Here is a 12354-nt window from a genome sequence, read left to right on the forward strand (position 1 = left end):
CACCAGCAGCCCGTGTGGGTCTGGCTCAACCTTCCCTTTCTTCTGGAAGCGTCTCCTGGGACTCCATGGGCCTCTGTTCATAGCACCTTCCTTCCTGACCAGCCAGTGTCTCTCCAAGGTCTGTCCACCCCACTGAACCAGAACACTAGCTTATCTTCATGAAGCCTCTGTTGGTTTCAAGTCATAGGGAAAAGAACCCACATACAGCAGCTTGAGAAAAAACAGTGGGATAGGTATCAGAGGTGAGGAATAATGAGTCAGAGTATTTCATAGAAGGACACCAAAGGCGGAGAGTGAGTTGGGACCCTGTGCAGGGTTTTGCAGATGCTAAGAAGTGATCAGGAGCTCGGCCAGCTTCCCATGTGCACATCTCTGGCTCTGTCACTGTTTCCGCCACATTTCTCCTTTGTTCTCTCTATATATATAGACCAGCTTTCTCTTCCTCCGCATGCACCTGCTCTCAATCCCCCACCAACCCCCCATTGCAAGATATTCACCACATCCCAGTCCAGCTGCCCAGCGGGGACTGGCCAGTATCTCTCAGGCCCAATAGTACATTCCAGTGGCAATCTGCTTGGCTCAGGTGTGCAATCCTGGTCCAGTCAGCTATGGCTGAGAGCAGAGCCACCTTGTACAGCAGCCTCCCAGGGCACCTGGGCTCTGTCAACAGACAGCCTTGACTCAAACCTTGATTTCACCACTTACAAACCTGTGTCACTCGGGGCAAGTTAATTGAATTTTTTACACTGAAGTTTTGCCCCTGTCCAATGGGAAGCTAATGCATGGTGTTCATGTGAGGATATAAACACAGAGTGTTTAGCATGATCCCAGGCGCATGTTGGAACCTCTTAGTGTCCACCCCATGGGAGTGGTGAGGTCATGAGGATTATAGAGATTTGAGGGGTTCTGTTAATAACATCCTAGAGGGCAAGGCTGTTGTTTACTTATTTTTGTGTTCCCAGCAGAATGCCTGGCACACAGAAGGTATTTCATTCTGAGAAGGTGCTGGTTGAATGAACAAAAGGGGGACGACTCAGAAGTGGAGAGAGATTCATGAGTCATTGCTGGATTCTTTCAACTTCTCACTGTCTGGGCCATTTCCCCTCATGAACCTTCCAGGTCTTTGAGAACCAGTTTGTCTGCATCAGTTTTTGGCTTGAGGCAGAATGCTGCTGAGAGAAGAGAGACTACAAAACTCTAAAGAGATCACGTGTGATTTATGCTACTGGAAAGTTGGGGGAAATGTTAAAAAGCTTTTCAGTATTTGAACAGAAATTAGGAAAATGGAAAAGCTGCCCAGTACACATAAGAGAGACGACAATAAGAGAAATGAGTACGAAATCCCCTAATTGTCATTTAGAAGATGAAATGTGTAGATGAGCTCTGTGGCAAAATGAATCCAGAAAATGCCTCTCTCTGGGCCACTTTATAGATTAGGAGCATGTTGCCAAGAAACATAGAGGGCACTGAAGTTTTCAGTTACTTCTCAAGCTTCCTGGTAACATCGGTTACATGCACCCCTTCAGGAACTTGGGAGTCTGTTTTATCTTGCAAAAAAAAAAATGCATCCTTTCTCTTCCAGCCAGAGGCAGGTGCAGAGCTATAATTGCAAAAATGGGACAGGGCTGGTTGGCAGGCTCAGTGGTTGAGCTTCAATCTATGAGCCAGAAGGTCATGGTTCAATTCTCGGTCAGGGCACGTGTCCAAGTTGTGGGCTCGATCCCCAATGTGGGGCATGCAGGAGGCAGCCGATCAATGATTCTCTCTCATCATTGATGTTTCTGTCTCTCTCCCCCTCTCCTTTCCTCTCTGAAATCTATAAATATATGTTTACAAAAACAACAACAAAAAGAAAAACAACAGGACAGGTTCTGGGAAGAAGAAGCCTGGCCGGTGAGGTGGTCAAAGAAACAGTATGAACCCTTGCCCATGGCAGCCAGCCCCAAACAGGGCAGGGAAGGCATCTGCCTTGCTCCTGGCTGATTCCTGCATGTTCAGCAAAATGCCCCACATTTAGTAGGCACTCAAAAATATTGGGTAAATGCATGAAAGAAAGAAAAGGCAAGGAAGGGAATCGTAACTTAATCAGGTCTGCTCTAAGAGCCCTCGATGAGTTAGTCACATAAATATTAAATTAAATAGCGCAGTACTAGCGAGGCCTACAAGGGGGGTGGGCACTGGCTTTTAGGGAGCAGAGCTGTCTTTCAATCCTGTATTTGTCCCTGAGATTTTGAGGACTTTGCTTTCCTGAGCAGTGATTTACAATTTGTTAGGTCAAGCAACTCTCAGTAAAAATTTTAGAGCACACCACAGAATACAGTGTATATATTTACAGATTATACATCTGCCTTACTGCACTGTATACACTATAAAATACCTTTAAAGGGCATTAATAAGGGATACCATAAACAGTATTTCAAATGCTTTACTAGTCATGCTGGCTTTTTTTTTTATACTGAGTGCTAACACAGGGCACCATCATTGCTCATTGAGAGATTCGACATTAGTGATAGTTGATGTAAATCCGTATTTTCAAATAATCTTTGGATCATCACCATGGCTTTTTATATTTACCTCCTCTCAGATCTGGTTAATTATTTGGGTGTGTTTTTCTTTGTGGGGTTGGTTTTTTTTTTAAGATTTTAATTGATTTTCAGAGAGAGGGAAAAGGAGATGGAGAAAGAGAAAAGCATCCATGTGAGAGCAAAACATCAATCAGCTGCCTCTTGCATGCCTCCCACCTGGGCTCAAGCCCACAACCTGGGCATGTACCCTGACCAGGAATCGAACCTACAACCTTTCAGTGCTTGGGATGACTCCCAACCAGCTGAGCCACTCCAGCCAGGGCTAATCATTTGTCGACTTTGTGACTGACAAAGAACCCTGAGTTGGGTATCAGCTCTGCATTTCCTTGGAGTACACATGTACATGGGTTATTAGTGTTATCCCACTGGTTCCTTTCAGTGATATTTTAGGGCATGTTATCTGTTTTGTGGGTTGTGTCATTATAATCTAGTAATATGATCCACAGATTCAGTTACCTGATGTGTATGCACAAGAACACACACAAATATTTTCAAGTGCAGGCCCCACTTAGCCCCTCTATCTGCAGCATTCCTGCCTTTCCACAGGGAACCCCTACATCCCATGTGACCCCTGACTGCCCCTCATGCAGCAGCGTAAGGCCTCAGGGTCAATCCATATACTAAATATTAGCAAAGTTTAACCTCTTTCTTATTTTCTTAGGTACAATAGACATTTGAGTGGTATCTTCCACATGCCAGTGGGTTGATTTGGAGACCACTATGCCTGTGCTATGTGAGGGGTGATGTCATTCTGTGACCTTGGTCTCCCCCTCTAACCACCCCCCATGTGTTGTGCCCTCTCAGACATCTGGAGAGAAGAAGCGATCTGGCCACAGTGACAGCAATGGCTTTGCCGGCCACATCAACCTCCCAGACCTGGTACAGCAAAGTCATTCCCCAGCCGGGACCCCCACCGAGGGCCTGGGACGTGTCTCTACCCATTCCCAGGAAATGGACTCCGGGACTGAAGTAGGTGCTGGGCAACAGCCACAACAGCTGTGTTCTCCTTCAGGAGTTCTGAAACCCTGCTCTCTTCAAGAATAGGTCTTTGACAGGCTCCCAGAAATGTGTTTGGTTGGTTTCTACTCTGTAGCTACTTATACATATACTCAAATAGAGGAAATCATAGAAGCGGAGCATTGAACGTTCTCAGGAATCATCAAGACCAATGCCTGATTTTACAGATGAGGCTCATAGAGGTGAAGAGCCTTGCCCAAGGCCCATAACTGACTTGAGACAGCGCTGGGACCAGTATTGGGATCTCCTATCTGCCAGGCCAGTGATAGCAACTTCAGCCGATAGAGAATCCAAGGTCAATAGTTGAGGTTCATACTTACATTAATTTAGTCAAACTAAGTTTGACTTAAATGAGATGAGGTCGAAATGATTTATTTATGAAAAAGAAAAATCAGTAGACAACATTCTCTAAGTGTTCATCTTTCTAAACTCCAAATCGCATAAGAAAGGGAGGAATGGGATATTATCTTTCCCAGATGGAAAAAGTCCAGGAAAAAAGCCTCAATAAATACGGTGTTTTAGGTAGTACTCGTAGATGTCATTGACCAAGTTGACCAGTAAGATGAATTCATAGTGCTTGGTCATATTTCATGAGCAGTCCTGTGAGTCACACTTAGGCCCTTTCCTACTTGTGATTCTAAAGCATGTGCACTGTTGGTTTTATGTCGTCCACACACTAATTTCTTATGATGCACCTTTTGGATTCTAAAGTTATAGGGTAAATAAGCTTTGTTTGCCTTTAGGAAAAGAACTCAGAAGTATATAGGAAAGTGCAGCAGCCTATTATAGCATGCAGTGTGGGCAGATTTTTTCTGCCAGAACACCTCTGTGGGTACTAAGGAAGACTCCATGGGGTTGGACCCTGGTTTAAATTCTGCCACCATTCTAGCTCTAAATGAGAATATTAGTACCTGCCCCCACCTCCTTCACAGACTTCTCCTAAAGATCAAAGGATAGAATGTGTGTGAAAAGACTCTATTTGAGAGGGGGAGTCCAACCTTGTCGAGGATGGAATGATTTTGATTTTATAAAGTGGAGGGGAAATCTTGAATTAAGTCAGATGGGATCTTTGTGGTTTTCTTCTTATGTTTTTAGGGGTCTTTGGATGTTGGTTATATTTTTAAATAAAAAACTAAGCAGTAATAAAAGACATTTATACAAAAAAAGAAGTGCTTCTTATGTTGAATGCAGCTCTGTTTGGGATATTAAAAGAACGTGAATGTAGTTGAAGGAATGGAGATGACTGACAAAATGGGGAGATGGTTATTGAAGCTCCTTTTACAAACGTCCAATATGGAATATCGTGACGTGAGTCTGATATTTGAGTTCACTGTTCCATAGTCTAGTTCTGACTTCATGTCTTCATGGTGCTTTCCAAGCCCTCGAGAATTATTTTTTAAGTAAGTCCTCAAGGTGCGTAGGCTGCAAACCTAGTATCTTCATGAAGTCCCCAAATAAGATATATGAATATAATGATCCATTTAAGGGAAAACTGTCATAGGAAGGAAAAATCTTCAATTCCTGGATGAAATTGTCTCTGCATTAAAGATTTTAAGGCTTCTTGAGCCAACATCAATCCACCTGCATCAGGAGGTCAGTGTGGAAGGGTCCTGAGTCCCTAAGATAGAGCCTTTGGTTAACTGTGCTGCTGTGGGGACATGCTTACCTAGTGTATTGCCAACTGTGTTAGCCTTTAAGAATAGTTGGTCAATATGAGATTGCTTTTACTCAAAGGAGAGATAAGCTCTGTCACCAGTTATTTTACCAGATATTAAGGTGCCACATAGGGTCCAAAATGTAATTTGTTGACTGTAACTCTCACAGTCTGATAATTAACAAAGGTACAGTGGCTAGTGAGTAACCAATACCAGGAGAAGCTGGAGAGAGAGGCAGGCCTGTGACTAGGGGGTTAGAGTGTGAACAGCTGGATAGATAAGAATCTATAATTATTTTTGAAGCCCAAGCAAAGTATTGTTAGCATTATTTGTTGCTGCAGTATTTAATTATCTGCTCTTTTTCATCTTCTTGCTTATTGTTTAGTATGGTATGGGGAGCAGCACTAAAGCATCCTTCACCCCCTTTGTGGACCCCAGAGTATACCAGACGTCTCCCACCGATGAAGACGAAGAAGATGAAGAATCATCAGCTGCGGGTAAGCTAGAAAACCCCGATGTTTTAGGCTTTCTGCTCTTGCCTGATAAAAAAAATTAATCATTAGTTCAATAGTTAAGCCATATATTCTTTAGGCCCTATCTTAAAGAGAAGACCTTTATTTTTAATTATTTTTTTTAGGATTCCTAAAACAAATTTCGTTCCTTCTTTGCATTTGTCTTTGATTTCTTCTATTTCACTTCTGGTAGGAACCCAGAGGTATCCAGGGGCCCTAGGAAAAGCTGTTCCTCAGAGATCTCCAAACTTACCACATGTTTCTCAAAAGCAATTTCTGGGTACAATGCTGTGCACGCAGTAGACACTTGATAAGTGCGTGTGGAGTTGCGTTGAGCTCTAGGTGTGTGCTTCCCACTGCAAAAGTCTGGCTGCTTTCCAGAGAGTCTTGCTTTCTAGACTTCTGCGACTCGCTAATCATCAGACTCAACTTAGGTCAGTTCGTCAGCTGACAATGTGGAATTTCAAAAAGCAAATCCTCCCTGCATATATGGCAGGGCATGAGGGTGATGTATTTAATTTTATGAGTAATCCCCTAAACTACTCAAGTGGTGACCATAGCCTGTTTGACTAATGGATAAAAATACTGCTTCTATGAATGACATACTTTATTCTACTAAAAAAATGTAAAATATGCATATTTCAGAGTTTTTTGCCTTTGCTACAATGCACACTAAACAAGAAGAAATCATTGTGTTTTGAAACCCCTTCTCCATAACTCCACGGGTTACTTTATAAGAAGCCACTGACTTCTCTGATTCTTTTTCTCAAAGCTCTATTTACTAGCGAACTTCTTAGGCAAGAACAGGCCAAACTCAATGAAGCCAGAAAGATTTCAGTCGTCAACGTAAACCCAACCAACATCCGGCCCCATAGCGACACACCAGAAATCAGAAAATACAAGAAACGCTTCAACTCAGAAATACTTTGTGCAGCGCTGTGGGGTAAGTTGGTGCTCTTTACAACTCAGTAATGAGTTGACCCTCAAGCATTTAAAGCCGGGGATCTTACCATCAGAAGAGCACTGCTGGAATCATGGGTGTTAGAGACTTGACCTGGGTCTATCTTGGCCTCAGGAGAGATCAAGAGCAATTTTATATGTAGCACAAACGGATACCCAGGATAATGACATGAGATGCAGAACCACCTGACATACGTGATGGACGAGAGCCAACAATAGATCTAGCTACCACTTAATACAACACCCACTGTGTGCCCAGCACTGTGTGATGTGCTCCACATTCTGTGATCCCTACAATATCTCACCAGGAGAATAAAGGCATTACCTCTCTTTCACAGCTGAAAAACTAGCCCAGCATATTTCAGTGAATTGCTAAAGGCCATACTAGTACTCACAGGATAAAATTTGAAAATGAAAATAGATGATGAACCTTCCCTTTTAGTTCAAAACATCAACCTGCAGTTCCTGTGAAAAAGATCTGCAGGTTTTAGCTGACCTCAAACTCAGTGTAGGTGTGATGGTCTGTGTTACTATAAATGTCATGTTCAGATCAAGGAAAGACATGTCCCACCTGTACCCATCTAAAGTACCAGACCAGGTTTGGGCACCACAATTTTATAAGGACAAAGGCATTTGAGATGTTAGTGGAGAAGAGCGTGAAGCCCAAAAACCATTTCATGGGAGGTGTGATGGAGAGAAGGAAGGCTCTGTCCTCTGGAGAAGAGACAGAAAACAACAAGATAGACATGTTAATATTGACCATGTACATGAAAGAGCAGATGTTGATATTCCTCAGAAGATAGACATACAACAAGCAAGAGAAGTTAGAAAGTTACCTGTTCATGAATATAGTCCATTGTGCATTGGACCTCAGTGTTTATGTGTGTATTGTGTGCTGGGGGTGGGAGGGGTGGTGAATTTGCCTAGGGATGAATTTTTAGTATTGTAGCTACCAGACAATAGGGATCCCTTCCTAATAGGGATTATTGTATGAGAGGTGGGTTGGACTAGATTTAGATGCCTGCGAAGTTCCTTACAGTCATTATTCCTGTGACTCTAAAGCTGTTAACACCTTCGCTTGAATTATTTGATCATTTCCTAACAGGGAGCAGAACCTTAGAACTAAGTTAAGCTGTGGTGTGAGGGGGAGGAAGGGGTTTTCTCCCAGTGGGGTATGGAAATGGGGCACTCTGTTGTATGTTGAAGGTGGAAAAGCTAGAAATCACTGCATGAATAGGGGTGGGAGTGAACCTTGGGGAAGTCTTGAGATGGGGTTTAAAGAGCCGAGAAAGGGGTGGGTATTACAGGAAAGGAACAAAGGCGAATTGTGGTAGTGTCACAGCTGTGCCTTAGGCTCCTCTTGAGAAGGACTCTTTATACTAGGTAGTAAATGCCCATCTACACTAATAAAAGAGAAACATGGTAATTAGTGTACGACCGCTACCCTTCCCATTGGCTAATCAGCATATCCTTATGCAAATTAACTGTCAGCCAAGATGGCGGCCGGCAGCCATGCACTGAAGCGAACAGGGAGGCTTGCTTGCTCCAGTGACTGCGGACTCCAACGTTCCCCGCCTGAGTTGCCGGCCTCTGAGCTGCAACTCTAAGCAACTATGTACTATGTTGCAAATATAGAAGCTAAACAAAACCCCAGAAACCGGCTTTCAGTCAGCTGGGCTTCAGCCAGCCTGACCGCAACATTGTATCAATGTTTTCAGCAGCGAGGCCTCAGAGCTAAAGCTGGCCCAGAATAAAAAAAAAAGGAGCGGTTGGGAGCTTCAGTCACCCGCCAGCCGGAAAACGGCCCTCAGCCCCTCAGCCAGCCTGGCCAGGCACCCCAGTGGGGAGCCCCACCCTGATCCAGGACACCCTTCAGGGCAAACCAGCCAGCCCCCACCCGTGCACCAGGCCTCTATTCTATATAGTAAAAGGGTAATATGCCTCCCGGCACCGGGATCAGCGTGACAGGGGAAGGCGCCCCAACCCCCTGATCAGCCCTGCTCTGTGCCTGATAGGGGGGAGCTCCCCAACCCCCTGATCGCCCTGCGGCTCTGTGTGTGACAGGGTGCGGCGCACCAACCCCCTGATTGGCCCTGCTCTGTGCATGACAGGGGGGTGGCGCTGCAACCTCCCCATCAACCCTGCCTTGAGTGTAACAGGGGGCGGTGCCCCAACCCCCCAATAGGCCCTACCCTGAGCCTGACCAGGGGCTGCACCTAGGGATTGGGCCTGCCCTCTGCCACCCGGGAGCAGGCCTAAGCCCGCAGGTCGTTATCTCCCGAGGGGTCCCAGACTGTGAGAGGGCACAGGCCGGGCTGGGGGACCCCCCCTCCCTCCCCCCCTCCCGAGTGCACAAATTTTTGTGCACTGGGCCTCTAGTATGTAATAAATGTTGCTACAGCTTCATAAATTAAAACTAATCTCATTACCAAAAGAGACAGTGATTTAATTACTATGTCAGAGCTTTGACTTCTGCACTCCCGACTGTAGCACCTACTTGCCCATTAGTTTGTATTTACAGAGCACCATTTCTTAGCTTTTACAGGGACCCCAGATGCAGAAGGTTAAAGCCTGTAAAACGTCAGTCTTGGGGTGCTTCTTAAATTTGCAGGTGTGAACCTCCTGGTGGGAACTGAAAATGGCCTGATGCTTTTGGACCGAAGCGGACAAGGCAAAGTCTATAATCTGATCAACCGGAGACGATTTCAGCAGATGGATGTGCTAGAGGGACTGAATGTCCTCGTGACAATATCAGGTATGTTACTAGGGTAACCGAGTCCTCCAGGTCTGCACAGGTGGGAAAGGTGATCACCTCGTTCCTGAAGAAACGGTAATGTCTGCCCTTTCCAGCGAACAAGGGACACAATGAATTATAGCAGTACACTCAGAGTGAGATCACCTGCATTTTGTAGCTCTGGACAAGTCTGACCTCCAAAGGTAAGTCTCTCTCCTCTGCTTGAAATCTGAATTAGGCAGAGACATACTACGAAGGCTGTATCGTTATGGGCCTTTAACCACTGCCAGGACTCAGCAAGGATGCTTTTAAGATGTCTGCACTCCAATCATTGCTGTCTACTCTCAGAGGGAGAAGATCAAAGTGTAGGCTTCTGGGAGTAAGAAATTTTATAAGCAGGAATTCCTGTGGTCTCTCTTCTCACAAGAACTGCTCCAACTTATAGTCCACTGATGTTTTAGAAAGCACAGCTGGCCCACTGGGTGACTGAGTCTGCAAAGAAATTTGAATGTGAGATCATTCTGCTACACTCTGCAGCTTCCTGGTCCTTAATAAAAAGATGGAGACAGTCCTAGCCCGTTTGGCTCAGTAGATACAGCATTGACCTGCGGACTGAGGGTCCCGGGTTCAATTCCTGGTCAAAGGCACATACCTCAGTTGCAGGCTGGATTCCCAACACTGGTTGGGGCATGTGCAGGAGGCAACCAGTTGACATGTCTCTCTCACATCAGTGTTTCTCTCTGCTTCTCCCCCTCCCTTTCACGCTCTAAAAATCAATGGAAAAATATCCTTGGGCAAGTGTTAACAAACAAACAAAAGAAGATGAAGACAAAAGTGAGGAGATATGGAAAGTCTAGCCTGCACCCCAGACCAGTGGGTCAGAATCCCTGGTAGTGGGCTCAGGCATCCATTGCTTTCATGGCTCCTGAGGTGTTTCCACTGTGCAGCCAAGTTTGAAAACCGTGGCTCTACACTCAGCCACTGTTTTGCAGAGACGATGCAGTGCTACTGGGTTGAATTTTGAATAAAATTGAACTCTTCAACTGTACTTCTATTTTGAATAAAATGCCTTTACTTGATGGTACAGTTCCCTCTTTCTTTTACCTTTCCACTGCATGCTCAGAGTTGAGTTTCTTTTTATTCCGCCCACATAAGAGTTAACCAAGTAAATTATTCTTCTATTATCAATTGAGTTAAATTCTGTGTATTCCTTTGTTCTGGTTAATTGCTTTTTTGATTGCTCTACTACCAAATCACATTTAAAACCACACATCTGCCAGTCACCTACCAAAAGTGGAAATGATACCAGAAAAGTCACATTCAAGCTTCATTATGTTGTGAGTGACACGTTCCCATTTTTTGAAGTGGGAGCATTTCCTCTTCTCATGAGGCATAGATGGGGAAAGAAAAAGATGAAGATAGGAGCAAAGGATGCTTGAACTGCCTTTGGGTCTGTGTTGGCAGAAAGAGGGAAGACCTGGCTCACCCGCTCATCCTGATCAGTATATATCCTAGGCTTTTGGCTACAAAAAGGAGCAGTAACTTCACTATGATTCCCTTAATTTAAGTTACAAATGCACTCTCCTGTCAAATACAGTGTGTGATGCTTTAATGAATTGTCTTTTGATAAATATTACATCTGTAAAATGTAAAACATATTTTGATACCTAAGAGAAATCAAAGGAAAATAAGTACCCAAGAAGGAAAACACACAGGCCTAAATTTTATCATGCTAAACATTCTTTACTCCGGGATCATTTTACCAAAGGGAACTTTTAAGTTGTTTGTTTGTTTTTTCAAGTACTCATCTTTTATTCCTTCCCCATTTTTGTGTGGCATTTCTTTCTATGATCTTAGTACCATAAATGTGTCCAGTGTTATAGCTCAGACTGCCCTTATTGAACTTATTTCTCCTGTTTCCTTATAAAATTCCTCTATTTGTTAATCAGATAAAATAAAACTACTACCAGCTGTCATCTTTAAAGTAATAGAGGAGGTAAATAAGAGGCTCTCCATTCAAATATGCTCTTAGGTTAGCAGGTGAGGGAATGGCAGTCACACATAAGTATGATAAAATGTCCAGTTGTCAGAATTCCTTCATATAATTAGATCTAGAATATTCTGGAACTTTGATCAACCATTCTGTTACACAGTTAGGTCTTACTGCGATCAGTAGACACTACCATTGCATCAAGAAGGGAGAGTAAGAGCAGCATGCTCAAATAAAAAAACGACCTGAAGGCAAAGACAAATTATAAGGTGGTTATTTGTTCAAAACAATTGGGGCTGTTTTAATCCTAAGTTTTGGCAGAGACACACACACTTTGATGGTGCTGGAGACACTGGCTATTGTGCCTTTATACAAACACACACAATTGTAAACGAAAATAAATGAATAAAATAAAATGGAGATGGGAAGGGTTAAGAGAAAAAGCTATCACAGGGGTTTGAAATTAAATCTCCATTATTTCAACAGGAAAGAAGAATAAGCTACGAGTTTACTATCTTTCATGGCTAAGAAACAGAATACTACACAATGACCCGGAAGTGGAAAAGAAACAAGGCTGGATCACTGTTGGGGACTTGGAAGGCTGTATACATTACAAAGTTGGTAAGTCTCAAAGCATGGAACCGTTTTATGTTCAATCTGAATTATTCTATTAAGTTTCATTCAGTTTTTTTCTATCAGAAATTGATGATGCATTTATGAACAAGTTAAGATGTTGCTGAAACCTTAAGTATACTTGCATTATTTCCCAACAAAAAAAAGCCAGATGGGTGAGGTTTAAAGAGTGCATTCAGAATAAAGCCCCAGGCTCCAGTTTAAGCATTTATAGCCACTCCTGCCTATTAAAATGACAGTGAAAGAATACAAATGTCATAAACCCACA

At 43.6% G+C, this 12354-nt stretch overlaps 1 protein-coding gene across 9 annotated transcripts in view; it reads left to right on the forward strand.

Moving 5' to 3' along the window:
• The window catches only part of TNIK (TRAF2 and NCK interacting kinase), a 280941-nt gene that overhangs the window by 255727 nt on the left and 12860 nt on the right, over nucleotides 1–12354 (forward strand). For 8 of the 9 annotated variants that reach the window (XM_014455950.2, XM_023753889.1, XM_023753886.1 and 5 more), the window contains 5 exons: nucleotides 3390–3554; nucleotides 5643–5754; nucleotides 6542–6712; nucleotides 9341–9484; nucleotides 11940–12074. In XM_014455950.2, the coding sequence (XP_014311436.2) occupies nucleotides 3390–3554; nucleotides 5643–5754; nucleotides 6542–6712; nucleotides 9341–9484; nucleotides 11940–12074 (727 nt within the window). Of the gene's footprint in view, nucleotides 1–3389; nucleotides 3555–5642; nucleotides 5755–6541; nucleotides 6713–9340; nucleotides 9485–9579; nucleotides 10103–11939; nucleotides 12075–12354 lie in introns of those variants that run through there. The other variant, XM_023753892.1, reaches the window with a different exon arrangement.

Source organism: Myotis lucifugus, unplaced genomic scaffold (assembly GCF_000147115.1).
Source record: "Myotis lucifugus unplaced genomic scaffold, Myoluc2.0 scaffold_53, whole genome shotgun sequence".
Lineage (NCBI taxonomy): Eukaryota > Metazoa > Chordata > Mammalia > Chiroptera > Vespertilionidae > Myotis > Myotis lucifugus.